The following is a 27,093-nucleotide window of genomic DNA, read 5'->3' on the forward strand; positions in this document are numbered from 1 at the left end:
TTTTCCTATTAGACTTTGGTAAAGGGGGACTTTAATAGCCGAGTTTTGTGGTGGCAACAGCTGCTAGAGTTGCTATGTTTTTATCTGATTTTATTGGGAATTAATTTTATGGATGTGTCGATGTTAATTTGATTTTAGAATTGTTATGTGAAGCTGTGAGTCGCCTAGAGTCTTGGTGATATATAAATAATTGTAATAAAATACTAGTTCTCTATACACTGAATTGATTAGACCACACCTTGAGTATTCATTCTGAGCACATTTTAAGAAGCATGCAGGCAAACCAATGTTGATGGCCAGAAGATGGAAAACGAAGGCTTACGAAGAAAGCAAGAGAACTGTGTGAGACGCCTGAGATGTAGTATCATCGTATTTACCAAGTATCTGAAAAGGTATCATATAGGGGATAAATGTTAAAGCAAGTTCTTCTCTCACCCAGAATCCAGGATGTTAGAAAATCATCTTAATATTCCAGAAGAATCTGGATGACTGTTAGGAAAACTTCCTGAGAATTAGAAGTGATTGACAGTGGAACAAATTTCCATCCATCCACCCATGACATTTTTTTTAGATGCCTGTACCAAGTTGGTAGTAGGATTCAGTCACCTCAACTGGTCTTTCCCCACTTGCACCTAATCCAGACGTGGCATTCAACAGGTTCTGACCAGTTCTGGAGAACCGGTAGTGGAAATTTTGAGTAGTTCGGAGAACCGGTAAATACCACCTCTGACTGGCCCCGCCCCCATCTATTCTCTGCCTCCCGAGTCCCAGCTGATCAGGAATGGGGATTTTGCAGTAACTTTCCCCTGCTATGCCCACCAAGACACACCTATGGAACCGGTAGTAAAAAAAAATTGAATCCCACACCTGACCTAATCTCAGTATAAACATCCCCTAGTCCTTGTTGATTGCTTTGTGCTACCACATTCCATGATTCTAATAACATTTAAGATGCTTGGACTTCAGTCCCCAGAATTCCCTAGCCAGCATGGAGATACATCAGCCTGCTTCCACTTTAGAGTTTGGTAAAGACCCTTTTTTATTTTTTTTAAAAATGGGACTTCAATACCTGAGTATGACATATACTCATATGAAGATGACACTACATATGAAATAATCTTAAGCCACCCATAGCTGCATTGGTGTTAAAGTGACACCAACTGATGGCACTTTCGGGATAAAAAGTCTGCCATATTTCTTTTCCCATGTTGGTGGTGCCACAGATTGGTCAGTCTTTGAATCGGTCAAAAGAAGCCTGTCATTTGGTGGTTACTGAAGGCTGATAACTTCATGTGGGTTTCCTTTCTTCAAGTCCAAGCCACTTTTTGGGGGAAGAAAAATGGGGCACAGCTACCAGCTGGATTTCCGTGGCTGCCAGTCATCTAATTAATGGGATGTGAGGGTTTTATGGTAAAGAAGGTATCTGGCTCGTCTGTAGGACAACTTCTTTGCCATCTGTTGAGAAGACTTGTTTTGAGTGCTGAGTGGTTGAATCAACTTTTGGGAGGCTTGCTCGGAGCGCAAGTCTAGCACTCTGTCAAGCGTGCTAAATCTACTCAAAGCATGCCTGCCAGTTGAGTGGGCTGGGGGAAATTTCTATTTATGTGTTCCCTAGAGAATTGTTCAATGGCTTAGGAAGTATCAACTTTTCACCAATGGCTAATCCCATTAGTCATCTGTCAAACCTACCCACCAGTCATAACAATGCTACAATTGGATGGGTTGCCATCAGTTGGCACCTTCGAGAATAGAAGGTACCAATGTGTCGGGGGGGGGGGGGGGGCGTGGAAGCCCAAATGCTCTGTCAGTGAAAACAGGCTTCCAAGCTCTGTTTCCGGATGTGAAGGCCTACTGCAACCCCCTGCCAGAAAAAAATGGAGCTCTGGCAAAGGCCCTGTGGGCTGGTCCTTTGCTGTCTCCAGGGCGGCCCCACGGGTCAGATCTAAGCACCCCACGGGTCAGATCCGGGCCTTGAGTTCGACACCCCTGACCCACTCCATCTCACTCTGATCTCAGAAAAAAATGCACAGCGCTCTTAAGTAAGATCTCCTCCAGCCATGTTTAGTTAATGCCAGCTAGGTCAGCAATTCCTGCCTTGAGAGAGGAGCTGAATGAGGGGTCATCATGAGTGGCCTTGCTGTTTCCTTTCTGCCTTCTTCAGTCTGGTCTCTGGCCATCTGGGCAGCCTGCTTGTAGCTGGCTTCCAGGGCCTGAACAATGCAGGACACAACCCAGATGAAGCAACAAACGGAGGTCCAAGTTATTTGAATCAGCATGTTCTCCAGATTCCAGTAGCAGCTTTTCAGTAGTGAAATCCTCTGGGTAAGCTGCTTTTCCAGGACCTGGCAAGCAAAAACAGGCAAGAACATGTCAGGAGGGTTGGGAGGAATGGCTTGAATGGTGGAGTTTTGGAAAGGGGAAAGGCCCAAGGACTCTCTGCACCACCACTCCACACTACCCCATCATCCGAGGGCACTCCATTAACTGGGTTCAGACAATCTTCTTCCCCTTGAGTAGCTTTCAAAAGTGACTCAATACATTGATGGAGGGCAGGTAAATTGAAGCCTATCATTATGAGCCACAGGGGCGCAGTGGTTAGAGTGCAGTACTGCAGGCTACTTCTGCTGGCTGCCAACTGCCTGCAATTTGGGCAGTTCAAATCTCACCAGGCTCAAGGTTTGACTCAGCCTTCCATCCTTCCGAGGTGGGGAAAATGAGGACCCAGATTGTTGCGGGCAATAGGCTGACTCTCTGTAAACCGCTTAGAAAGGGCTGCAAAGCACTGTAAAGGGGTATATATGTAAGTCTAAGTGCTATTGCTATCAGGCTTGACACTGTGCCCAAATCTGCACACTTTCAAGCTTTTGATTGCTTCTGTGCCCTATCAGAAGGACTTTTATCGCTCTGTGTCTCTCACCAGCCTTCGCAGAAATGATCTCCAGCCATATTCCTTGGCTCCACTGTGAATTTGCCAGGCCAACAGCAGGAGCATCATGGAGGCTAGGAGGACATTTTGTGCCCAACAGAAGAAGAAGTCTATAGTTAGCTCCAAGGAAGCCTGGATCCAGCACAGAAGATCCCACTGAATCTGCTTCAGACATAAATACCAACTCAGAATCCCCTCTTGCAGTGAAACAAGGTGCAGGTACAGAGTTCTCAGCCCCCCTCGAACTGCACCCTGTAGGTTTTTCCCCAGAGTTGGAAGTGAGGATCCTGGCTCAGGAAATTTGCTAGAAGGATGTGTCTTGGGCTCCATGGGGAAGCACTGCTTGACAAGAGATGGCACTGAGAGCACACAACACTCTTCAGAGATCTGTGAAGGAAAACAGCCACATACTGTCAGGTTCTTCCTCTTAACCAAGATAAATGCTATGCTAAACTAAATACCCTTTTGTTCTTTTTGCTATCCTGTTTAATCTATCAACTAAGCATTTATTCCTTGCTCCCCTTACCACAGGGGTATCAAACTCAAGGCCCATAGGCCGAATCCGGTCTGCGGGGTGCTTAGATCTGGCCCACGAGGCCATCCTGAAAACAGCAAAGCACCAGCCCGGGGCTGCCTCTGCCAGTGGGTTGCAGGACGCCGTCACAGCTGAAAATGGAGCTCGGGAGCCTGTTTCCGCTAGCAGAGCACTCGGGCCATCATACGAGTGATGTCAAGCTGGCCACGCCCCCGACCCCCCCCAGGTCAAACACTACCCTGATGAGGCCCTCAATGAAATCGAGTTTGACACCCTGCCTTAACACAACAATCTTGTAAAATTACCTAAATTAAAGAAAAAGTCTAAATAATTTGAGAACAGCTACTAAACATACTAAACTGCAAAACACATTAACAGCGACCAAATTCACATTTGTAAACTAAATATTATACAGGTACACATAAAGGAACCGAACAAGTTACTATATGCAACATGCTAAGCCACAAAATTAATCAGGCGTAACCTGCCTTTTCTGCTATAAAATCTTTCATTAATTTGATTGAATTATATGCATAAAGCCGGTGGCTGTGTTTGCCCACCTGAACTCCTTGAATCATTTCAATCATTTCAGCTTGCAAGCAGCCTTTGGCCACTGGGAAGCTGTTACTTTCTCTTCTAGCTCCCATTTATAAATTTTCACTGGCATATTTTCACTTGTAATCCCTGGAATACTCCTTTGGTGGGATTCAATTTTTTTTACTACCGGTTCTGTAGGCGTGGCGTGGCTTAGTGGGCATGGCTTGGTGGGCGTGGTAGATACCGTAAAATCTCCATTCCCTCCCCAGTTCAGGGGGAGGATACTGAAAAATTCCCATTCCCTCCTGATTAGCTGGGACTTGGGAGGCAGAGAATAGATGGGGGCGGGGACAGTCAGAGGTGGTATTTACCGGTTCTCCAAACTACTCAAAATTTCCGCTACCAGTTCTCCAGAACTGGTCAGAACCTGCTGAATAACCACCTCTGGAATGCTCCCTCTCATCCATTCCTGTCAATAAATCCAATCCATGAATTGGACACCTATTTTAACCCTGATCACCAGTGTTCATCTCCATTTCTTTGCTGCCTTCCGTTAAGTGCCTTGTGTTGAATATTAAGAATTCATTCAGAACAGATTCCACAGTCATTTTGTTTCCACCATGCCCTCCCCCATTCATCATCTTTTCTCTGGAACGATTTCTTCTCAGGTGGGAAGAGGGTGGCCCCTTGGAGCAGTCTCCCTTTCACTCTCTGCACTTGGGAAAGAGCAGATTCTAACAGATTAACAGAGTTGGAAGGGACCTTATAGGTCAGCGATGGCGAACCTTTTTTGGCTCACGTGCCATAAGTAGGGGGAGCACAGGGGGGTAGTGTGCGGGCGTGCCACACCCACAATGCAATGCGTGACACCAACCCTCCCCAGTGTGCATGCACGCACTACAGGCGCTCCCCCCCATTTTTGCATGCTTTTTTCTGCCCTCCCTAGGCTCCAGAGGCTTTATAGGAGCCTGGGGAGGGCTAAAACAGCCTCCCCCGCTCCCCTGGAAGCCCTCCAGAGGCTTGAGGGACCTTCAGGATGCTTCTCTGAAGCATCCGGAGCAGTCAAAACGAACCTCCGAGCAAACCGGAAGTGACTTCTGGTTTGCTTGGAGGGTCGTTTTGAGCACTCCGAAGGCTTGAGGGACCTTTAGGACACTTCCCTGAAGCCTCCGGAGCAGTCAAAACGACCCTCCGAGCAAACTGGAAGTCCGTTCCTGAACTTCCGGTTTGCCCATAGGTCCGTTTTTTTGCGCTCCGGAGGCTTCAGGGAAGCTCATGAAGCCTCCGGAGGGCCTTCGGGGGGCGGGGGAGGCTCTTATAAAGCCTCTGGAGCCTGGGGATGGCGAAAAATGGCTTTAAAAAAGGGTGAACTCAGTTGGCCAGCGCGTGCATGCGCGCTGGCCAGCTGACAAGGCAGCGCCTCGCATGCCCTGACAAATGGCTCCGCGTGCCACCTGTGACACGTGTGCCATAGGTTCGCCATAACTGTTATAGGTCATCTAGTCCAACCCCCCACTCAAGCAGGAGACCCTATACCATTTCTGACAAATGGCAGTCCAATCTTTTCTTGAAAGTGTCAAGCAATGAAGCTGCATTGGTTGATTGTTCTCACTGTCAGAAATCAGATTTCCCTATCAACAGGTACCCTGTTTCCTGAAAATAAGATCTCCCTGAATAATAAGCCCAATCGGGTTTTTGAACGCATGTGGTAAAATATGCCGTCCCTGAAAATATTGCAGCACAGCAGCAGCCATGAGGTGACTACACTCGCCTCCTCCTGTACCTCAAAAATAATAAGACCTCCCCCCAAAATAAGGCCAAGCGCTTATTTTGAGGGTCAAAAGAAAATAAGACCCTGTCTTATTTTTGGGGAAACACGGAGTAAATACCTACAGTTTCAAGGTCCTGAGAATTTTCAAAGAGGCAATGACTTGTCCACAACTTCTTCCCTTTTGCTCCACTCGCAAGCAGCAGTAAAGCAGGTTCAAGTTAAATACCTTGGCTTTCAGCTTTGTGACATGACAGTGATGTCATGGCAGAGGCTACTCAGTGTGAAATCCTGAAGGCTGACCCCACTGTGACCATATACCAGGACTGGCTTTACACAATGCACTATACCTTATACCCAGAAATACACAAGCACTACATTCACTTTGCAAAATGAAGTTATATTACTGTTTCACACAATATGGTACTACAATGGCTGAAATTGCACAGTATACTGAACCACCAACGTTCAATCCCCAGGGTTGCGTAGATCAGAGGTCTCCAACCTTGGCAACTTTAAGACTTGTGGACTTCAACAACCAGCTTTCCTGGCTGAGGAATTCTGGGAGTTGAAGTCCACAAGTCTTAAAGTTGCCAAGGTTGAAGACCCCTGGCGGAGATCACCATGTCATTGGACTCAAGAGAACATATTATGCTTGGCAATTATGATTAGCAAGGTTCAATTAACTTAAACATGAGCCAGCAGTGTGCTGCTGCAGCCCAAAAAACTACGTAGTACAATTCTTGGAATAAAGAGGCATAGAATCAAAATTATGTGAAGTATTAGAACTGCTTCATAAAGCCTTAGCAAGGCCACACCTGGAACACTTTTGGTTACCGCATTACAAAAAAGATGTTGGAAAAAAATGCAAAGAAGAGATGATTAAAGGCCTGGAGACTAAAACAATTGCAGGATTTGGAGTTGGCTACTGGAGAGAAAAAAAGGATTAGGTGAGACATGATAGCAGTATTCCAGTACTTGAGAGGTTGCCACAAAAAGGAGGGGGGTCACAACTTATTTTCCAAGCCACCAGAGGGTAGGACAAGAAACAATGGATGGAAACTAATCAAGGAGAGAAGCAACCTGGAATTAAGGAGGAATTTCCTAACAGAGGGGACAATTAACCAGTTCAACAGCTTGCTATCAGAAGTTGTGGGTGCTTCATCACTGGAGGTTTTTAAGAAGAGATCGGACAGCTACTTGTCTTAAATGGTATAGGGTTTCCTGCTTGAGCAGGGGGTTGGACTAGAAGACCTCCAAGGTCCCCTTCCAGCTCTATTCTGATTGATTTAAAGACTGAGAGAGCATGCTGTGTTCAACCTTGAGAAGAATAAGCAGGGGCTCTGGCAGCACTCTTTGCTTCCCCTCCCTGAAAACAGAACTGTGCCTTTTCCTAAGCTTGCACTAAACTGCACAGGCTCAGGAAAATATTACTTTTTCAAAAGCTTTTGACAGTTCCATTGAAGGAGCGCATGCCAGATCCAAAACCCCTCATCTTCTCGCCCAAACCCTGCAGCACGTTCTCTGCCTCAAAGGATGCCACACGCAAGGTCAGGGGTGTCCAAACTTGGCAACTTTAAGACTTGTGGACTTCAACTCCCAGAATTCCCCAGCCAGCTCTGGGGAATTCTGGGAGTTGAAGTCCACAAGTCGCTCTGCTGGCTGGGGAATTCTGGGAGTTGAAGTCCACAAGTCTTAAAGTTGCCAAGTTTGGACACCCCTGCGCAAGGTTAAGAGGATTATTTATTTTGAAGAGCGTTGCTCAACCTCAGCCACCTTTAAGGTGCGTGGACTTCCAACTCACAGAATTGCCCAGCCAGCACAGGCGGCTGGATAATCTTGGGAATTGAAGTCCACACAATGATCTTAAAATTGCTGAGGTGGTGAAAACATTGCTTTTAAACCCTCTCCCAATCCACAGGTTCTGGACACGGAGAGACAACCAAGTGAAATTGGGTTGGAATATCCCAGGTTTGGGTCTCTCTGAGCAAGGCCCTAATTGCTGCTCCCACAAAGATAATTTAAAGTGGAAGTCTTTTTAAAAAAAAACAAACATCCAAGGATTAATTATTGAGTGTCCTTGAACTTCTAGTTTCCCTTGGCCTGAACTCATTACTTCCCCAACATCCGGACTGATAAAAGGCAGTAAATAGGGCAGGTTCATACAACACAGCAATCACACCTGCCCTTTAGATATTGTTTCCTTGTCTCCTTAATAACATCCTTGTTATCTACACATACAAAAAAGCTCTCTGGAGCCAACTCCGCTTCATGGGAGTGTCCCAAATCCCACCCGCAGCAGCTCCCTTTGTCTTGTTGAAACAACGGGAGGAATAGCCTATTTTCCCTCGTAGTCAATCTATCCACCGAAAAACATAAGCAAGAGCCGCCGCTAGCAAAAGCGCCGAGGGAGGCAGCGTCATGAGCGGCCGTCCAGGAGCCGGGCGGCCAATGGGAGGGAAGGCTCCGCCTGCTTTCCAGCTGGCCATGGCTGCTTTCTCCAGCCGCAGCCGCCTGGCCGAAGTGCAGCGCCGCGTGGCCGAGGTCCATCACCAAAGCGACCTGCAGCAGCAGCTGCGCTTCTACAACGGCTGGGCCGAAGACTATGACCAGGTCCGCTCCCCATCCTTCCCCCCGCGCCGCTTCCTGCATCCGGAAGGAGTGCTTGTAAAGGAGAATATGTGTAGCTCAGGGTTGAAATGGCTTTCCTGCCTGAGCAGGGGTTGGACTAGAAAAAGGGGTCTCCAACCTTGGTAACTTTAAGCCTGGAGGACTTCAACTCCCAGAATTCCCCAGCCAGCTTTGAATTCTGGGAGTTGAAGTCCACCAGGGTTAAAGTTGCCAAGGTTGAAGACCTCTGCCTAGAACAGGGGTGTCCAAACTTGGGAACTTTAAGACTTGTGGACTTCAACTCCCAGAATTCCCCAGCCTGGGGAATTCTGGGAGTTGAAGTCCACAAGTCTTAAAGTTCCCAAGTTTGGACACCCCTGGCCTAGAAGACCTCCAAGGTCCCTTCCAATTCTGTTCTGAAATGAGGGGTCCTTGGTGCTCTCGAATGAGCTTGTTTTCTTGCAGACGTTTCAAGAAGAGAAGCAACTTAGAACTGAGGAGAAATTTCCTGACAGTTAGAACAATTAATCAATGGAACAACTTGCCTCCAAAAGTTTAAATCCCCCCAAACTGGAAGTCTTTAAGAAGATGTTGGACAGCCATTTGTCTGAAATGTTATAGGGTTTCCAGCCTAGGCAGGGGGTTGGACTAGAAGACCTCCAAGGTCCCTTCCAACTCTGCTATTGTATTGTATTGTATTACCTAAACTAGGTAACGTCATCAGTGCTAACGCCTTAAAGCTTTTACCCTCCCGAGCATGTGCAGAGAGTGTTTACCCTGCTGTCAACTGCTGGCAGGATTCAACTGTTGTCTTCGTGCTACCAGCTTGGCTGGCAAGTAGAAGTGTGGGTGACTGAGGGGTTAAAAGGAAGGAATTAGAGAATTTCCTAGCTTTCCTACCATAATACCTATACCAAGCCTGAGGCAGTGAGCCACTTTAATAGCTGGATATATTGAATTGGCAGAGTATTTCTATATTGGTATAAATATTAGAGCTGTGTATCCCTTTTCCACAGTGTAATGGGCCAAAAAAGTGTCTTTAAGAGATCTAGGCCTCCCTCCTCGGTTCCTAAACCAACTAAAGGTTAATCTATAAACAAGTAGCTGATCTGCACTAATAATAAGTATTAAGCAATAAAAATATTAATCTTATCAGAATAATTTACTCTCCATAATTTGAAACATGCCAAAAGAGCTTTCTTGAAGCATCCTGTACTTATGTCCTGCCTTATCTCTGGGACTTCCAAGTAACCTCTGTGGGGATCTCCCTTTATTTTATTTCCACAACTCGGTGAGATAGCATAGGCTCCAAGGGTTAGTGGCCCAAAATCACATCATCGGTTTCCATGATTGAGGGTAGATGTGAAATCCGTCTCCCTAATCCTACAGGTAGCCCTCGACATACGACAATAATAGACCCTGACCATTAGGGCCATAAGGCGGCTCACCCACATGTCCAATCCAATTTTACAGTATTTTTTGCTGTAGTCGTTACGCAAACACTGATGGTAAAGTGAACATCACTGTTGTAAAGCAGGGGTGGAAGGATGCTGCAAATGTATGTAAATACAGCCCGTTGCGGAGCAGATGACATGCAGAACTGTCAGAACTGAAATCAGGTGCAAATAACCCTGTGGAGGTTGCTATAAGTTTGAATGGTTGCTTAGTGACTGGTCATAATTCGAGGACTACCTGTTCGCCAACTTCTTAAGCACCACAGCTCAGAGACTTCTTAATAGTCTCTCATCCAAGCCTGGCTAAGTTTCAGGTTATCTTCCCAGAGGAGGGTCTCTGAGCCTGGGACAAGCAAGACTGTGGTTCAGCACATCTGGAATGGAGCCACAAAACAAAACTGCGCAATGTTCTGTTTGGACAAAGTTGAACTCTTTGCACAGTTATAAAATTCTACGGATGGCCTTCAGCAAATCTTGGTCTTACTTTCTGGAGCTGATTCTGTCTTTTTATTAGATGCAATTATTTTAATCACCTAATAGATAAACATGCAAACCTTGGAGCTTCCTGCTTCTTGTAGTGATTAGAACCCTTTTCTCTTCTAGGATGTGGCGGTGTTGCAATACCAAGCCCCAAGTCTGGCCGCTGCTTTCTTGGCCTCCGTTTTCCAGGGTTCAGCTGAGAATGCACTAGTGCTGGATGTGGCCTGTGGCACAGGACTTGTGGCCCAGGAGGTAACCGAGATCAGAGTCGTGCTTCAGCCAGAGAGATTAGGCTGGTCTCCACCAGGTTTTGAAAACTATCATCTTATCATTGCCCCTCTGATGTGATTTGAAAACTCATCACTGTGAGGGGGGGAGCTCTGTCTTCTTAATGCCTGCCCTACAGACCACATGCGTGCCTTTAATCCTGTTTTTGCCTTGTGCCATTGCCATTTGGGGTGCCCTATTCATTCTATTTCCCTTCCTTGAAATAAGGCCAACAAGAGGGTTGCTCTCATCAGCATTGTCTTCCAATGGTTTTTAAGGCTGGGGCTAATAAGAATTTGTGTAATAATTATTAAAAGTTACATCTTATCAATGAAGAAACAGAACAAGATGTAAACCTCAACAACCACATCCAGAACTCAGATTAATATCACATAACATTTAGCTACCTCATTGACATCAACATACAAGAGATGGCAGAGTGAGAACATGAAATTTGAGGGTTTCTTCTTGTTTATTTGGGGCTCAGCAGAAGCCTTGGCCCACAAGCAGGAGCATCATGGTTCATTTCTGTAACTGTGAGGGTATGTAGCAGTGGTGAGTTCCTCCCGGTATGGCCGAACCAGTAGTGGGTTGGCAGCTTGGGTCACTGGAACCAGCAGCGACCCAGCCTGCCATGCCCCCAAACCGGTTCCCCCGTTGACACTGTTGGTGGCGCCATCTTGTTTTTCAGTTGTGCGCGCAGTGAAGCACGCACATGAGCAAACCGGCAGTAGTGCCGGCTGGAACCCACCCCTGGTATGCAGGGAGAAGTAACAATGCATGTCATGACATCATTGTGTGAATAATAGTTTGATGTAATTTCTGGCATGATGACATTATTTTGCTGTCATTGTGGTTCTAACAGATACTTGGATATGCTGCTGAGGGTGGATAAAGCAGTTCAAAACCTCCAGAGAACATAATGGGAGAAGAATAAACTTTTTAAAAAATCTCTTTTGCAGAAGGAATGCTTCTTGATGAATGTATTCTGTTTTCAAACACTTGGTGCTTTCGGTGCCCCGGGATTTATTTTATTAGAAGATAATTATGACATTGCAAGTAATAGCAATAGTTGCTTAATAAATGGATAGGAAAGAAGTAGGTTTACTTTTGTCAGATTGCGTTCCTATTTCCTTTTAGGCGCCATCTTAGGAGATGCCTTCCCTCTTGTGGGACACAAATAAAGAAGAGAATGCCTCTTCCAAGACTGTTTCAGATCCCTCAGAAAATAGTTTTAGTAAATAGTTTTAAAATAACTGGATGAAATTGAGAGCACTCTTTTGATCTCATCAGTCATCTGATACAAGCTACAAGGACACCAAAATAATGACATCCACCCTGTGACATCATCATGCAAATGACTGATTATGTGTGCTCATGCACAAAAGCATTTTAAGCATTGCAGAGCCTGTTTCCTGGCATAAGCGCATAAAGTGCCAGTGCCAGGCATTGGCATCCCCAGCTAACTGCTGGGATCCCAAAATTGGGAGCAGCCAAAATTAGCTATAAGATGGGCAGCTATATAAATGCTTCCAATAAAGAAATTAAATTAATGCTGAACTGTGCCATGATGTCATGATGCCATATTGCCTTTCCTTATAAGTAATGTGGCATTGCATCCAATTACATAAGGATCATCAACATCCACATGTCATCACTTGTGTGCACCCAATGAGGGACCATGGCAGCAGGTGTCACTCTGCCACTGAAGGTGTCACTCAGCCTACTGATTCTGTCTTGGCCAGACCCCATTTGGCTTATAGCATTCATTTAACTGTTGGTAGATAAGGACTGACTGTTTTTCTGGCTGGGCTCCTGTGACTTAACACTTTGTCTTCTAAGCTTCAGGCAAAAGGTTTTCGCCATCTCCATGGCCTGGATGGCAGCCAGGAGATGTTGGAACAGGCACGGCACAAAGGACTGTACGAGGATTTGAAGTTGTGCTTGCTGGGCCAGGAAACTTTACCAGCTCCTGAAGGTAACAACGGGAACAGTTATCCTCAGCAATGGACTGAATAGATTAGAGAAAGGGAAGAAGTTGGAATGTGCTGGCCTGGGTGGAGATTTCTAGAGAAGTGTTGTGGCCTGCCAGCAGAGTCAGACAGTGAGGAGCTTGGGGAGGAACATGGGCCAATTCTGGAGGCTGGGGAAGGCTCTGATGAAGGCTCTGCATTGGAGGCAGAGATGGGGCCAAGGCCCTCTGGCAGTTCTCAGCTACCTTTGGAGCTAGACAGCAGTGAAACCGAGGAACAGCTGGAGCCTGTTCCCAATGTGCGCATGCGCAGGGCTGCCAGAAGAACAGCTAAGAAATCAGGGTCGACTTGGGAGTAAAGCCATAGGTGAACAGTGATTGGGCCCTCCCATTGGAAATAAAAGGGGAGCGGGCCTTTGCAGGAAATAATTCATTTGGTCAGTCGTTAGTTTGCTTCAGGAGTGTGAAGATCTGTCCGTGAATCTCAGAGACTCTGTGCCCAGTCTTTCCTTGCATAGCACTGCGTTTGGAAAACATTTACATGGCAGCTTTCCAAGCTAGATAAGGTCTGTGGTCATAACTTCACCTTTGAAAGACTGTTTACCAGGCCTTTGCTGAATGTGAATGAGAGGAATTCACATTCATTTAATAAAAGGGGTTTTGTGGGGACCAAGAGACTGCTTCGTATTTTTTGGGGAAGCCTAGGTCAACAAGAATGAAGTCCATCTCCTTCTTTGATGCTATCTGTTACTCCTTCATCTTCTTTACAGGCTGCTACGATGCTACTATAATTGTGGGTGCGCTCAGTGAGGGACAAGTGCCCTCTGGTGTCATTCCCCAGCTGCTTCTGGTCACCAAACCAGGTAAGCTTTTGCAAAAGAGACTTGGATGTAGTTTCAGAGGACTTATAACAGGGGTGGGCAACGTTTTTTAGTGTCTGATCACCATGTAATATCACACTGATGAATGTGAAACAATGAAAATGAAAAATTATTCACATTGACCGAAATTGCCAAATTTTGTAAAACTTTAAATATTCCCCTGTGAGAATATCAAGCATTACTGAGATCTGTCCTTTAAAAATAGTTAATTAGTTCATTAATTTTAAACTAATTTTAGCATTCGGTAATTACGGCTGGTTGGGGAATTCTGGGTGTTGAAGGCCACACATCTTAAAGTTCCCAAGATTTGGGAAACCTTGATCTAGATCACTGTTTTTCAAACTGGGAGATTCTGGGTGTTGAAGTCCATGCGTTGATTAGAGTTGCTAAGTTTGAAAAACAGTAATGTAGGCTTATGGCAGGCGAGGTGCAATAAGCAGTCATCAGGCAGGGAAGGTCAGGGGGGTCTGAACACTGACTAGCATTATGCAACTATTCCATCTTAGTTTCCTTAATATATTTGCTCTGGTAAGAAAACAAAATGAGGCGGGGATATAGGAAGATTATATCATGTTTTTAACATTCCCATTAACAAAATTTTGTGGATTAGGCAAGGTAATTGCACACTAAACACCCTGCAAGGAAATGACCATCACGATTGCTCTGAAGGACATCAATGAGCTGGAAATCTCATTTTCGTTAGATTCCCTTTAGCCATTGATAGAGAGAAGGACTCTCCCCAAGTGGGTCCTTTTCAGAGGTGGGTTGCTGCCGGCGTCACTGCCGGTTCGCAACCCGCGCACAGCATGCGCAGAACGATTTACAGTGAACTGCACACACGCAGTCACTAAAATCCAAAATGGTGGCGGCCAAGCGGCAGCAAGGGAACCGGTTCGGGGGCGTGGCAGGCCTGGGTCGCTTCCAGTTCTACAACCCAAGCCTAAATTTCACTACCAGTTCAGCTGAACCGGTAGCAACCCACCTCTGGTTCTTTTGTGGTTTGCTGCAGCTCTCAGCTGATCAGAATCGACTTAAAATGCTGAAGTCTGCCAAATGCTTTAGAATAGATCAATCCAGGTCTTTATTAGAAATCCTATACAGTAGTTTTAAGAGGAAGGATTTGTGAAGAAATCGATGCAAGCAGAAATGAGAGCAGGCTGATTTTAGCCAGCATCATTGAAAATACTGTCTGAGGCATCATGAATGAATCAAATACTTCCCCTCCAATCTTCCAAAGAAAATTCAGCCCCATGAATGGAGACAGGAGTAAGATTTTACCTTACAGTACCTAATATGGACAAAATTATCCTAACCAGATCCTGTAATGAGGGCCGAATCATTCTTATCAAAGGTAGCGACAACCGCTGATTGAGACCAAAGTTTTATGGGTAACAAGGAAAGTGCTATGTTTACCAATTTCTTTGTCCAGGACATATCAAAATATGCAATTAGGTCATGGGTCAAGCAGATATGATTGTCTGTAATTAGTGGCACTTTAACTGAACTTTTCATGGCTGAAACTAGAGAGAATGAGATGTTCTCACATTGTAACAGTCCCCAGTGAGAAGTTCATTGTACATATAATATTGCTTAATGTTTTATGGGACCTTAAGAGAACAAATGGATTTATGACACTTTAGGGATTAGAAGCATTGTTGGTGTATATTTGCTTCATCGGGTATTAGACTGAGAACATAGATGGGTATCTGGAGGTGGAAAGGACCATAGCTCATGATCCAGGCATTACAGATTTGGAAGAGATCCAAATGTAGGAAGCTGCTGTCAGTTTTGGCAGTTATTAATTCTAAGCTAGATGGATTGGTGATCTGATTTAGCGTGAGACTGTTCCGAGTTCTTACATATAATAATTGAATCCCCTTTGGCATCTGGGGGATTAAAATGGGCATAATGGGGGCTGCAGTGTTGGATCACAACTTCTACTCCTTTTATTCAGTACAAAAGAGGTGGGACTTGGATTGCAAAACTATGCCAGACCTCTTGCTTTTTCAACATACCCAATTGACGCCAATTTATTCCCCAGAAATTATGGTGCTTGGATTCGTGATGCTTTTCATAAGAACTGGCCCAGTGCAGTTTAAGAGGGATGCATGGTTTATTTCAGGGGTGTCAAACTCATGGTCCATGGGCCGGATGCATCACACGTTGGCCACGTCCAACCCCATTTTAGCAGAGGGGAGGAAGTGGTCATGATACATCATGTGACGACACGAGTTTGACACCCCTGGTTTATTTGAATGCACCTTCACTTGAGTTTCCTCCAAGGCACCAGAATGTCATCTCCAGAAATTGTATAGGCAACTGGATCTCAGGCTGATCTTGTGAAACTGGGTAATGATTAAAACAAGAAAGAGAAAGGACTGTCACACAACGTGCAATTAATTTCTGAAATGCCCTGTTGCAAGATGCAATGATAGTTGCGCATCTTTTTAAAAAGAGGTCAGACAAAATACATGGAGTGGAGATGGGAAAGGGATCTAAGGGGGATTGCTAAATGGATTCACACCCATTTAGAGGCAGTTGACCTTTAAACAGCTGGTAAGCAAGCATAAGAGAAACCTTTGGGGTTTTTTAATGCCTTGAGGGACTAAATGCCCCCCTTTTGGACACAGGATGTTGGACTGGCTTAGATGGAAAACTCATAACCACTAGATGGTGCTGCTATCTTGCCAACACTTCATAAACAGACCATGGAGCAGAAATGTACACTTTCATGGGTGTTGCAGGGTTGAAAGACAGACGTGCCATTTAAAATGTGTTTTGATCAGACCCTTGCAGAACCATATGGGTTGAATTGTCTCTTTTCTTCAGATTGCCTATATTTCTATGTGCGCACCTACAGTAGTGGCCAAAATTGTGGAAACCTTTGGGGAAAAGTGTATTTTTGAGGTTTGATGGCTAATAACACCACTTTTTTGGGAGTTTCAAGATAATCATATTCCACTGCTAGAATGGCCTGGGAATAGGCCTGACCTTAACCCAATTGAAAATCTATGGAGCTGACTAAAGAAACCTGTTAGTCAGAAGCGACCCTGCAATAAAACCCAGTTAATGGAAGCTATCATTCAATCTTGGTTTCACATTATAACAGCTGCAGAACTAAAAGACTTGGTTCACTCCATAGGAAGACATTGTAAAGCCGTAATTCATGCTAAAGGTTACCCAACTAAGTTATTAACTGATATGGTGGTAATTTTTATATATCTTATTTTTTCCATGGTGATACTTTTTGTATATATCGTTTTACTTTTCTTCTTTATATTTGCCATTCTAATAGCAAATCCTTCATAAAAGTTATTGCATTACAGTCCTGATTAAAGTATCTTTCCCTTGATATGTAATTTCATGATACTACTACTACTACTACAAAAAAAGTGGTGTTATTAGCTAGTTTTAGAAAATACACTTTTCCCAAAAGGTTTCCACAATTTTAGCCACTACTGTACGTGAATATCTGGAATCACACACGTTCTTTCTCAGGAATTTAGTTTCAGTCATCGCTGGCCTCCTTTTGATCTCCTTACATGCATTTAGCAATGGTTTTATTTGCTATTTAATTTCTCTTCCCTGTATGAAGATGTGATGAGAAAACCTTGCCTGTTTATTCACCGCAAACTTGCTTTTTTCTCACCTCCGCCCTCTAAGTTACTAGGTGACCAGGATGAGGTTTACACATCATACTCAATCTTAACCTGGATTAACAATGCTAAATCCTGTATTCGGAGAATACAGATAGTCCTCGATTTAACAACAGTTTATTTAATGACTGTTTGAAGTTTCAATGGCATTGAAAAAACGGACGTATTTTTCACATTTACAAATGTTGCAGCATCCCCATGGTCACACAGTCAAAATTAGGATACTTGGAACTAACTCGCATTTATGACGGTTGCAATGTCCCGGGGTAACGTGATCACCTTTTGCAACTTTCTGACAAGCATTGTCAATGGGGAAGCCAGATTTCACCTAGCAACCATGTTACTAACATTACAACTGCAGTGACTCACTGAATAAATGTGGCAAGAAAGGTCATAAAATGGGGCAAAACTCATTTAACAGATGTCTCACTGAGCAACAGCAATGTTGGGCTTAATTGTAGTCGTAAGTCGAGGACTATCTGTATGCCGTTGCCTGCACAAATAAAACCATGCTACAGTTTCATGTAATAGCCTGGCTCCCACAATCTAAGCCAGTGTTTCTCAAACTTGGCGACTTTAAGTCCTGTGGACTTCAACTCCCAGAATCCCCCAGCCAGCATAGCTGGCTGGGGAATTCTGGGAGTTGAAGTCCACAGGATTTAAAGTCGCCAAGTTTGAGAAACACTGATCTAAGCTATAGCTGCGTTCCACCATAAATTGCTCAACCACATTTTATCTTAGTCTAGCATTTATGGAAACTCACCCATTCAGTTTCATCAGGAAGAGGGAGATTTGCCATCTTGTCCTTCCCTTTCTCCTACTTTCATTTCATTGTCTGATTGTAAGAGGGAGAATGCTCCTGTAGGAGAACATTAATGCGTCTAAAACAGTTTCATCTCTACATCTCTCTTAAAAAGGACTCCGTATTGCTGGATTTTCTGCCACAGAGGGGCATTCTGTGGTTAACCTTTTCTGGGTTTTGAAGATAAGGTTCAAGCTTTAACTTGTATGGAACAGGTTAAAACAATCAATGTGATAGCCTAAATTATATGCTCATGGTTGCTGTCTTTATTTTATTTTTATTTGTTTCTTACAAATTCCTTCCATATTATGACCTGCCCCAGGAGTCAGACTCAGGGTGAAGGAGATTTTACCGCTATCTTGTTTTTAGGCTTATCAAGGCTTCCCTAATGGTTTTAGATTGAAATGCTGTGGTCTTGCACAACAGGTGGCTTTGTGTGTCTGACCACACGAAACAACTCAAGCAACTTACGATACAAGATTGAATTGCAGCAGTTGCTGAATGACCTGGAGCAGCAAGGATTGTGGGAAAAGGTTGGGATGCAGGAAGTTGAAAAATGGGAGAGAGCAACATCCCATGAGGAATCTGACCAGGACTCAGACTATATATCTGGCGTGGTCTACATATACCGAAAAAAATAAAAGCCTGGTTTAAACACTCTTCATGTTGGAAGACCTCCTAGGTCCGTGATGGCAAACCTATGGCACATGTGCCACAGGTGGCATACAGAGTCCTCTTTGCGGTCACGCCAGCTATCGCCCAACCCAACTCCACCACCTATGTGCATATGCCTCCCGCTGGCCACCTGTTCTTTGGGTCTCTGCCGTGCAGGCGTGGGGGGAGGGCACATGTGGGGGACATGAGCATGCATGCGCGGGAAACAAGCATGCATGTGAGGGGGGTCGCTCGCATTGCATTTTGGGGGTTCACGCCTGTGCACCTCCTGCACCCCATTTTGGACCTGGAAGGCCTCCTGCACCAACCTGGAAGCCAAAACGGGCACGGGGGCAGGGCGCATGTGCTGGGGGTGCTCGCATTGCATTTTGGAGTTTCAGGCTTTGAGCACTCAGCACCAAAAAGGTTAGCTGTCACTGTCCTAGGTAGACTCTGGAGCCCCTCCTGAAAGGCTTAGCTTCAAAATCTGGAGGTGGTTTTTTTAAAAAAATGCGAAGCAGTAATAAAGTAGACTGGACCATGGTTTGTTTGCAGAGTATTTTCTCTTTACCACTTAAGGAGCTGCCATAAATATTCAATGTGTTCCATACCGATTTAGGTTCTGGCACTTCCATAATTTCATGTGTTTGCAAAAAATGTTCCCGGTTTCCCCTCCTCCAACAGGATGCTCCTCTTTGCTTCACCACCCCTCCAGAGGCAGCTCAGGCTCCCTCTGGAGCCCACTAACAGGAAGAATTCAGCATAGGGAATGTGGAGATCCGTTTCTCTGTGTCTGTACCGCAGCGACATCAAACTGGAAGCCCTCGAGTTTTCACTTTCATCTTTCATCTTAGCAGTCAACACTACTTAATATTTGCAACACAGTGCATATTATGTGTTTCTTGCTTTGTGGCTATCTTCCCCCACCAGTCACTGTCCTGACGCAGGGGACTAACCTTCTTTTAATTCCCAGCCAGCACAGCTGTTTGTTCTACTAGCTGGGAATTATGGTGCTTATAGCTCATCATTTCTGAAAAGGCCCAGGTAGGGAAACGCCAGCATAGGGAATATGGCTGCTTGTGGGTTGAACCTTGGCAGATACCTGAAAGTTCATGAAAATTCCCGAGAGGGTGAAGAGAACTGCAAGGAAGTAAGCAGAATCTCCAAATGCCTGCCTTCTCTTTTTTCGCGCCCTCCAAGTCAGCGCCTCTCCAAAGATGGGACTAAGAGGTGGTATTCAGCCAGTTCTGACCGGTTCTGGCAAACCAGTAGCGCACATGTTGAGTAGTTCGGAAAACCGGCAAATACCACCTCTGGCTGGCTCCACCCCCATTTATTCGCTGCCTCCTGAGTCTCAGCTGATCGGCTGTGTCTTCTTCTGTTGCCCTGCACAGGAGAATGCAGCTGGAAAGCTGGTTAGAGGGGTGGAGAGGGAATGGGGATTTTATAGTATCCTTTTCGTGGAGTGGGATGGAATTTGAGATTTTACAGTATCCTTTTCCTGGAGTGGGATGGAAATGGAGATTTTACAGTATCCTTTTCCTGGAGTGGGATGGAAATGGAGATTTTACAGTATCCTTCCCCCAAGAGTGGGGAGGGAATTGGGATTTTGCAGCATCCTTACGCTGCCTTGCCCACCCCACCAAACCACGCCATGCCCACCAAGCCACACCCAAAACTGAAGGGGTTGTATACGGTGGGTAAAAACAATGAGAACTGGAGAGTACCAAGGTTCCAAGTACTAAGCAGAAGATAAGATAAAGCAGGGAGAACAGGGAAGAGAGATTTTTTTGAAAAAAAGAAAAAAAGCAGAAATGAGAATTCTCGGAATTCTAAACACAGGTCTTCAATTTGTTCATCGGAATCAATCAGCAGTGTGTGCAAGACAGATGGCGCTAGAGACAATCAGACAATTTATAATTCTTGGGGGCCAAAAATACTAGCAGCGGCGATGGCCAATGTTAGGATGGCTTTAAAGAAGACTTGGAGGAAGAGGAAATGCATGCAATGCGTAGCACCTAGCAATTAAAACAACATAGAATCTCCCTGTTGAGAAATAGTCTGCTTTTTAGTGTCATTTGCTGGAATTCCAAGGGAAGAAGACGGTCACTGCTGGAATCAGGATGCTGGCCTAGACCTTTTCAGCCTGCTGGGTACTTCTATTTACACCTCAACTGGAATGAGTGGTTTGGACACATTCCTTTGAGAGGCGTTCCTGGGGCCATATTCATAGAAGTGGGCGAGGCCAGGACAAAGAAGCACGTAAGGACCGAACTGTTTAAATGTAAATGATGTTAAAGCAATTAAATGCTACTGTGGTGAATACTCCCCGCATAGTTAATAATTTCCATCCTCTGTCTCACTAAAAATTATAATTGCACTGTGTCTCTGGGAGGAGGTCTGGAGCCTTTAGGGCAAGGGTACCCATAATTGGCAACTTTAAGACTTGTTATGTTAGCTATACCGGCTGGAGAATTCTGGGAGTTGAAGTCCACAAGTCTTAAAGTTGCCAAGTTTGAAGACCTCTGCTTTAGGGAACCACACGGGGCTTAGGCTGTTTACCTCTTGACTACACCGTGCAGGCTGCCTTGAATGTCATTATTTCCTCTTTGAAAGAGATCCAGGGCTCTGAGTGGTTTAACATCTCTGCCTGTTCCACAAAAGCTAAGTTGATGGGGATGGGTGGACATGAGGGGGGGGGGGGGGACAGCTTTAAATACTTACAGTTAGCCCCAATTTGGCAGCATCATTTGAAGCGGGTCTTTGATTCTTCAAGAGTAGTTGTATAGCAAGGGTCTCCAACCTGCAGGCCACAGCCCATTGCCGCGCCCCAGCCCACACACACACACGGCTGCATTTGTGAAAGCAGCAAGCAAGCACACAAAACCATCCCTTCTTACTCCACTCCACCTCTTGACAGTCCACCAAGCCAGAAAGGTTGGAGACCAATGTTGTATAGTACTGTAGCAGTAGTAGTATAGATAGTCCTTGACTCGCATCCATTAGTTTAATCTGGGGTGGGCTGCAGGGGGCTTGCAGGGGTTCGGGAGAACCTCTAGCTAAGATTCTGTGCAGTTCGGAGAACCCCCAAATCCCACTCCTGTGTGGCCCCACCCACCTGCCCTTACCCTCCCAGGAGTCCCCATGCAGCTCATTTTGTATGCATGGCGCATGCCAAGGCTCAGGGAGGGTGGAAAACGGGCTTACAGGAAGTTCGGGAAGGCTGGAAAAGGGCCCATTTCTGGCCTCTAGAGGGCTTCCGGAGCATGGGGAGGCCATTTTCACCCTCCCGGAGGCTTGAAGAAAGCCTCCGGAGCCCGGGGACACCACCACCACCAGTGTAGGAAGCCAACTAGGCCACACCCATCCAGCAACCAGGCAGAGAACCCCTTGCTAAAACTTTTGAAGCCCACCCCTGAGTTTACTGACCATTCAAAGCTACAATGGCACTGAAAAAAGTGACTTATGGTCAGTTTTCACACTTAACACCATTGTAACTTCTCTGTGGCCACGTGGTCAAAATTCGGGCACCTTGACAACTGACACCTATTTATGACAATGGAATTGTCTTGGGTCCCTGTGATCACCATTCGGGACCTTTCCAGCCAGCTTTCTACAGGGAAAGTCAATGGGGGGAGCCAGGTTTGCTTAATGACTGCACGATTCACTTAATGCAGTGATTCGCTTAAGAACTGTGCAAAGTGGCCATAAAATGGAGCACAATTCACTTAATAATTGTCTTGCTTAGCAACAGGAAGTTTGGGCTCCATTGCGGTCATACGTTGAAGACTACCTGTATAATTTTTGCAACAGAAGATCATCATCATGGAATGGAAAAGAATCCAAAAGTAAAAATTATTAGGGCAGAAAATGTGGGGTTGCCCCCCCCCCCCCCACTAAACAAGTTGAAACCAGATCCATGAAAATTGAGAGTGCTTGTCAAAAATGGTTTTGCTGTCTTTGAAACCTGGAGAGTTCTGAGTTGCCAGGCTGGTTTCTCCCTCCAGGAGGCCAAAGAATTTATAGGGAGGCAGACAGATAGGAGAGGAAGGAAAAGATGGCTTGAGCGCTGACCTGCCCTCCATAAAAAGTTTGGACTTGTGGACAATGGATCATCAAAGTAATCCCGGAGGTTTAGATTGATATACCTACAAGCTTGTTCATGCAGAAGTTGCAACCCAGTTAATGCCAGGTGCATTCAGGCAATCCCACATTTGGGCAAAGTTGGCTCAAGTTAACTTTAGGTTTGGGAGTTTTTTTTTAGAACCCCAACCTTTCCGGCTTGGCAGCCCGGTGGGAGGGGGGAAGATAATGGTTCTATGCGCATGCCCGCCGCTTGCACAAATGGAGCTTCACGAGCAAGCATGAGCCCCCCTCGCTCTCACAAATGGAGCTCCATGGTTCCAAACGGACTGCAGCCTGGGAGTAACCCCTGTTTTAGAGGGTAAGCATTTTGTGTGAATCATCTGGTAGTTTGTGATCCATCATATAGTAGCATGAGACATGGCCATCCTTTCAAAGAAATTTCCGTATCCAATTCCTCAATGCCTTCAATAATGGCAGAGTTTCTAGTGTAGTGGAGAAGTTTTTTTAAAAATAAAATCAGGGTAAAGATGTACAGGTAGTCCTCAACCTAAGACCACAACTCAGCCCCAAATTTCTGTTACTAAGCAAGACAATTGTTAAGTTAATTTTTCCCCATTTTATGATGTTTCTTCTCACATTTGTTAAGTGAATCTCTGCAATTGTTAAGTTAGTAACACAGTCGTTAAGTGAATCCCCATTGAGTATACTTGTCAGCAGGTCGCCAAAGGGGATGATGACATGACCCTGGTTACTGCAACTGTCATATATATGAGTCCGTTGCCAAGCGTCTGAATTTTGATTGCGGGTCCACGGGGATACCGCAATGGTCATAAGAGAAAAACAGTATTAAGTCACTTTTTCAGTGCCTGTAACTTCGAACGGTCATTAAAACAACCATCGTAAGTTGAGCTGTACTTACCTTGAAAGGATTCCATGTTGATTCTGCTATAGTCAAGCACCAAAAGTGGACCACAGAAGAGTTTTGTGATACGTTGTATTGTGTCGTAAAATGCTTTATGTCATAAAATGTTTTATAAAACTTGCCAAGTTTTAATTCCATGGAAGTCACAGATCCCAGAATTTGGATGCATCCTGTAAGTTACTCCATTGGAGGTACCTGTGGTTCAAAAGGTTTTGCCCCATCATGCGTCAATTCACCCAGTTAAAATTGAGAGTTTTCGTAGTGTACAGATTTCAGAAAATGGGTTAATTCAGTAATCAAGATAAAAAAAATATTTGGTGAACAGAGTCTAGTATACAAATTTAAGGCACTGCAAACCTTGTTGCCAAAATGGGTGGGAACAGAGTATTTAATACAAGGAAAGTACAATTTCTTTAATTAACATTCAATATTTTTTTTTACTTTTTGTCCTGACCTTTCCCATGTTTCGCCGTGTGTTCCTTCCTTTCCTGCACATTCTGCTTACAGGCCAAGGGTTACGGTTTCAGTCTCATAAAGGTACACACCCCTTGTGTACAGTACAGGTGTCCTGTTTTCTGCCAATAGAACAATGGACGGACCCTTTTAATGAAGATCTTGCTAAATATTGCCTTTCTCAAACAAACAATTACTATTGCTTGTGCAACTGAATGAAAATTCCTTTCAGGAAGTTCTTAGCCAATTGAACTCCCATCTAGAAACCACTTCCTCCTCTTGAGACGATATTACTTCAACGTGGTTTCATTTAAAAAGTAACCATCATTCTTGCTTCGGTTCGCACCTAGTTTATGAGGCATTTAAACCTCTGCGCTTGTTCTTTTCCATTTGTAACTGTTTGTTTTAAAATATGAAGGTGCGCAAGGTGGATCACCTGTCCGTTAGTGCACGGTGAACCTAACGGAGAAGAGGCCAAGAAACGGATTTTATGCAAATCTTGTTGGACTATGACAGTTAAGGGAACGTCTGCAAAACACCAACGCCTGATCAGAAGGAAGATTGGAAGCAAAATACACAAGAAAAGGAGAATAGAAGGATTACCAGGATGGGAGATTCTGGGATGCGTTGCCCTCACGACAAATTATTTGATTAGTCATATTTGTTTTAAAGGAAAACAGATGCTAACCTAGATAAATAGACCTTTGGTCTGATCCAATAACGCTTTTCAATTACATACTTTTTGCACTAGATTTTTTTTTTTACACTTAAACAGCTTTTTCCATTGTGAGATCTTTTTCTATTTGCATCTAACCCATGGGGAAAATATACCCCTTTTTCTGACATTATCTCACAATATTACCTTCCTCTCATCCCCAAACCATACCTGAGGCAGTTTTAAATTTCCTTTTAACGGATTTAACAGATTAACAGAGTTGGAAGGGACCTTGTAGATCATCTAGTCCAACCCCCTGCCCAAGCAGGAGACCCTACGCTGCTGTCCCTATGTAGTAGTGCTTTTCCTCTTAATCAGGCAGCAACCTGTGGCTGTTTTGATACAGGTAATCCTCAACTTATGATCCCAGTCAGGGCCAGAATTTCCACTGCTGAGGCAGCTGTAAAATGAGTCGCACACAATTTCTTGATTTCATGTGCTGCAGTCTTTAAGTGAATCTGACTTCCCTGTTGACTTTCCTTGCCAGGAAGCCCCCTGGCAAAAGGTTGCAAAAGGCGATCACGTGACCTTGGGATGCTGCAACTTCATAAATACAAGTGCTTGAATTTTGATTGTGTGACTTCAGAGATGCTGCAACAATCATAATTGGGAGAACTGGTTGTACATTTCTTTTTTTAGCACCGTTTAGCAATTGTTGTAAACTGAGGACTACTTGTAGGTGCAATCTGCTTTGCTTCACTAACCATTTTGTTACAATCATGTGACCCCCTAAGAGGTGGGATCAGCCATTTTAGACTGCTGTGGGCATGGCCCTTCCCTTCACGTCTTTGGTGCTTTTTTACCCCAATTTGGACAGTGAGTCATTCCAGTTATTTCAAATGAGGTTCTCAATTTTGCACCCTTTGGGGTGCCGATTTTGAAGATCCTAGATCAGGGGTGTCCAAACTTGGGAACTTTAAGACTTGTGGACTTCAACTCCCAGAATTCCCCAGCCAACATGACTGGTTGGAGAATTCTGGGAATTGAAGTCCACAAATCTTGAAGCTGCCAAGGTTGGACATTGGTTGGGTTAGGTTGGACATTGGCTGGTTTAGGGCAGGGGTGTCCAAACTTGGGAACTTTAAGACTTGTGGACTTCAACTCCCAGAATTCCCCAGCCAGCCTGGCTGGGGAATTCTGGGAGTTGAAGTCCACAAGTCTTAAAGTTCCCAAGTTTGGACACCCCTGTCCTAGATCATCTATTGGGAGATGGTTGCCAGTTCTAAAAATGTCTCTCCAACATCACATCTGTTAGAAGGGGTTAGGAGCTGGCTGAGTGCTTCTTCAAAGAAAGCCCAACTAACAACTGAACAACCAACCAACAACTGAACAAAGAGATGAGGCGTCACTGTGTGACCAAGCAGAATAGCTGTCTGTCTGCCCCTTCCAACTTCAAAATGCACACAGCCTCCTTTCAGCTGTTAGCTTGATTTTGACCTCACTTGTGCAAAACATTTGTGCAAAACTAGGAACATTTTTTGACTGAGAACTAAATCCCCCAATTTTGTCATCCATCAAACTCCCTCTGTCCTCAAGTCTCTTTCCCATCTCACATTAAGGAGAATGGCTGGTGGACTTTATTCCAGATGTTTGGTGAGAGGGGAAGGGAGGAAAGTCAAAGGAAAGAACCAATCCCATTCGTTAATATTCTGTACTCATGATCAATAGGGACCTTACTAGAGGTAGTCCTTGACTTACAACAGTTCGTTTAGTGAGCATTCAAAGTTACAACAGCGCTGAAAAAAGTGACTTATGACTGTTTTTCACAGTTAATGCCCTTTCCAGCATCTCCATGATCATATGATCAAAATTCAGATGCTTGGCAACTGGTTCATATTTATGACCATCGCTGTGTCCCAAGATCACATGATCACCTTCTGCAATCTTCTGACAAACAAAATCAATGGGGAGGCCAGATTCACTTAACAACCAGGTTACTAACATCAACTGCAGTGATTCACTCAACAACTGTAGCAAGAAAGGTCGTAAAACAAGGCAAAACTCACTTAACAAATGATTCATTTAACAACTGAAATTTTGGGCTCAGTTGTGGTTATAAGTCAAAGACAACCTTGACTTGGCATCAGTTGGCTTTGGATGCAGAAGGTGGATCCACATTAAGCCAGCGAATGTTATGATGGTGTAGGTTTCTGCTGACTCAGATTGGAAGCTTCAGCAGTGGGGAAAGGCCCTAATTTGTATGGAGAGCAACATACCTGAAGGGCTCAGAACAGCTCTTACTTTAAAAAGGCCAAGCCAGAGAGGAATTGCTTGGCATCAAGCAGAATCCTCATCCCAGGGGATGGGCTTCAGAGGCTGAACCGGTGGCAGACATTTTGCCCAGTTCGAGTCCCTTTTTGGGAGAGGGGGCGGTT

General features: G+C 44.8%; 1 protein-coding gene and 1 long non-coding RNA gene across 3 annotated transcripts in view; both read left to right on the forward strand.

Moving 5' to 3' along the window:
- LOC309386721 overlaps window positions 1–27,093 on the forward strand; it is a 346,606-nt gene that overhangs the window by 319,131 nt on the left and 382 nt on the right. For both annotated transcript variants that reach the window (XR_014174476.1, XR_014174477.1), the window contains exon 2: window positions 25,893–27,061. This is a non-coding gene — a long non-coding RNA (uncharacterized lncRNA). The remainder of the gene's footprint in view (window positions 1–25,892; window positions 27,062–27,093) is intronic.
- Window positions 8,004–19,085, forward strand: METTL27 (methyltransferase like 27). Its single transcript, XM_081942426.1, has 5 exons — window positions 8,004–8,379; window positions 10,434–10,562; window positions 12,420–12,555; window positions 13,320–13,412; window positions 18,315–19,085. Exons 1-5 carry the CDS (start codon window positions 8,188–8,190, stop codon window positions 18,527–18,529), a joined length of 765 nt encoding a protein of 254 aa, XP_081798552.1. The 5' UTR covers window positions 8,004–8,187; the 3' UTR covers window positions 18,530–19,085.

This window comes from Natrix helvetica (genome assembly GCF_964273705.1).
Source record: "Natrix helvetica genome assembly, chromosome: 2".
Classification (NCBI taxonomy): domain Eukaryota; kingdom Metazoa; phylum Chordata; class Lepidosauria; order Squamata; family Natricidae; genus Natrix; species Natrix helvetica.

Bases quoted from the DNA above. Each gene is read 5' to 3' on its own strand.
- METTL27 (XM_081942426.1), top strand. From the start codon at position 8,188: ATGAGCGGCCGTCCAGGAGCCGGGCGGCCAATGGGAGGGAAGGCTCCG. The intron at 8,380-10,433 runs GTCCGCTCCCCA...TTTCTCTTCTAG, and splicing joins GGGCCGAAGACTATGACCAG to GATGTGGCGGTGTTGCAATA. The intron at 13,413-18,314 runs GTAAGCTTTTGC...CTTGCACAACAG, and splicing joins GCTTCTGGTCACCAAACCAG to GTGGCTTTGTGTGTCTGACC.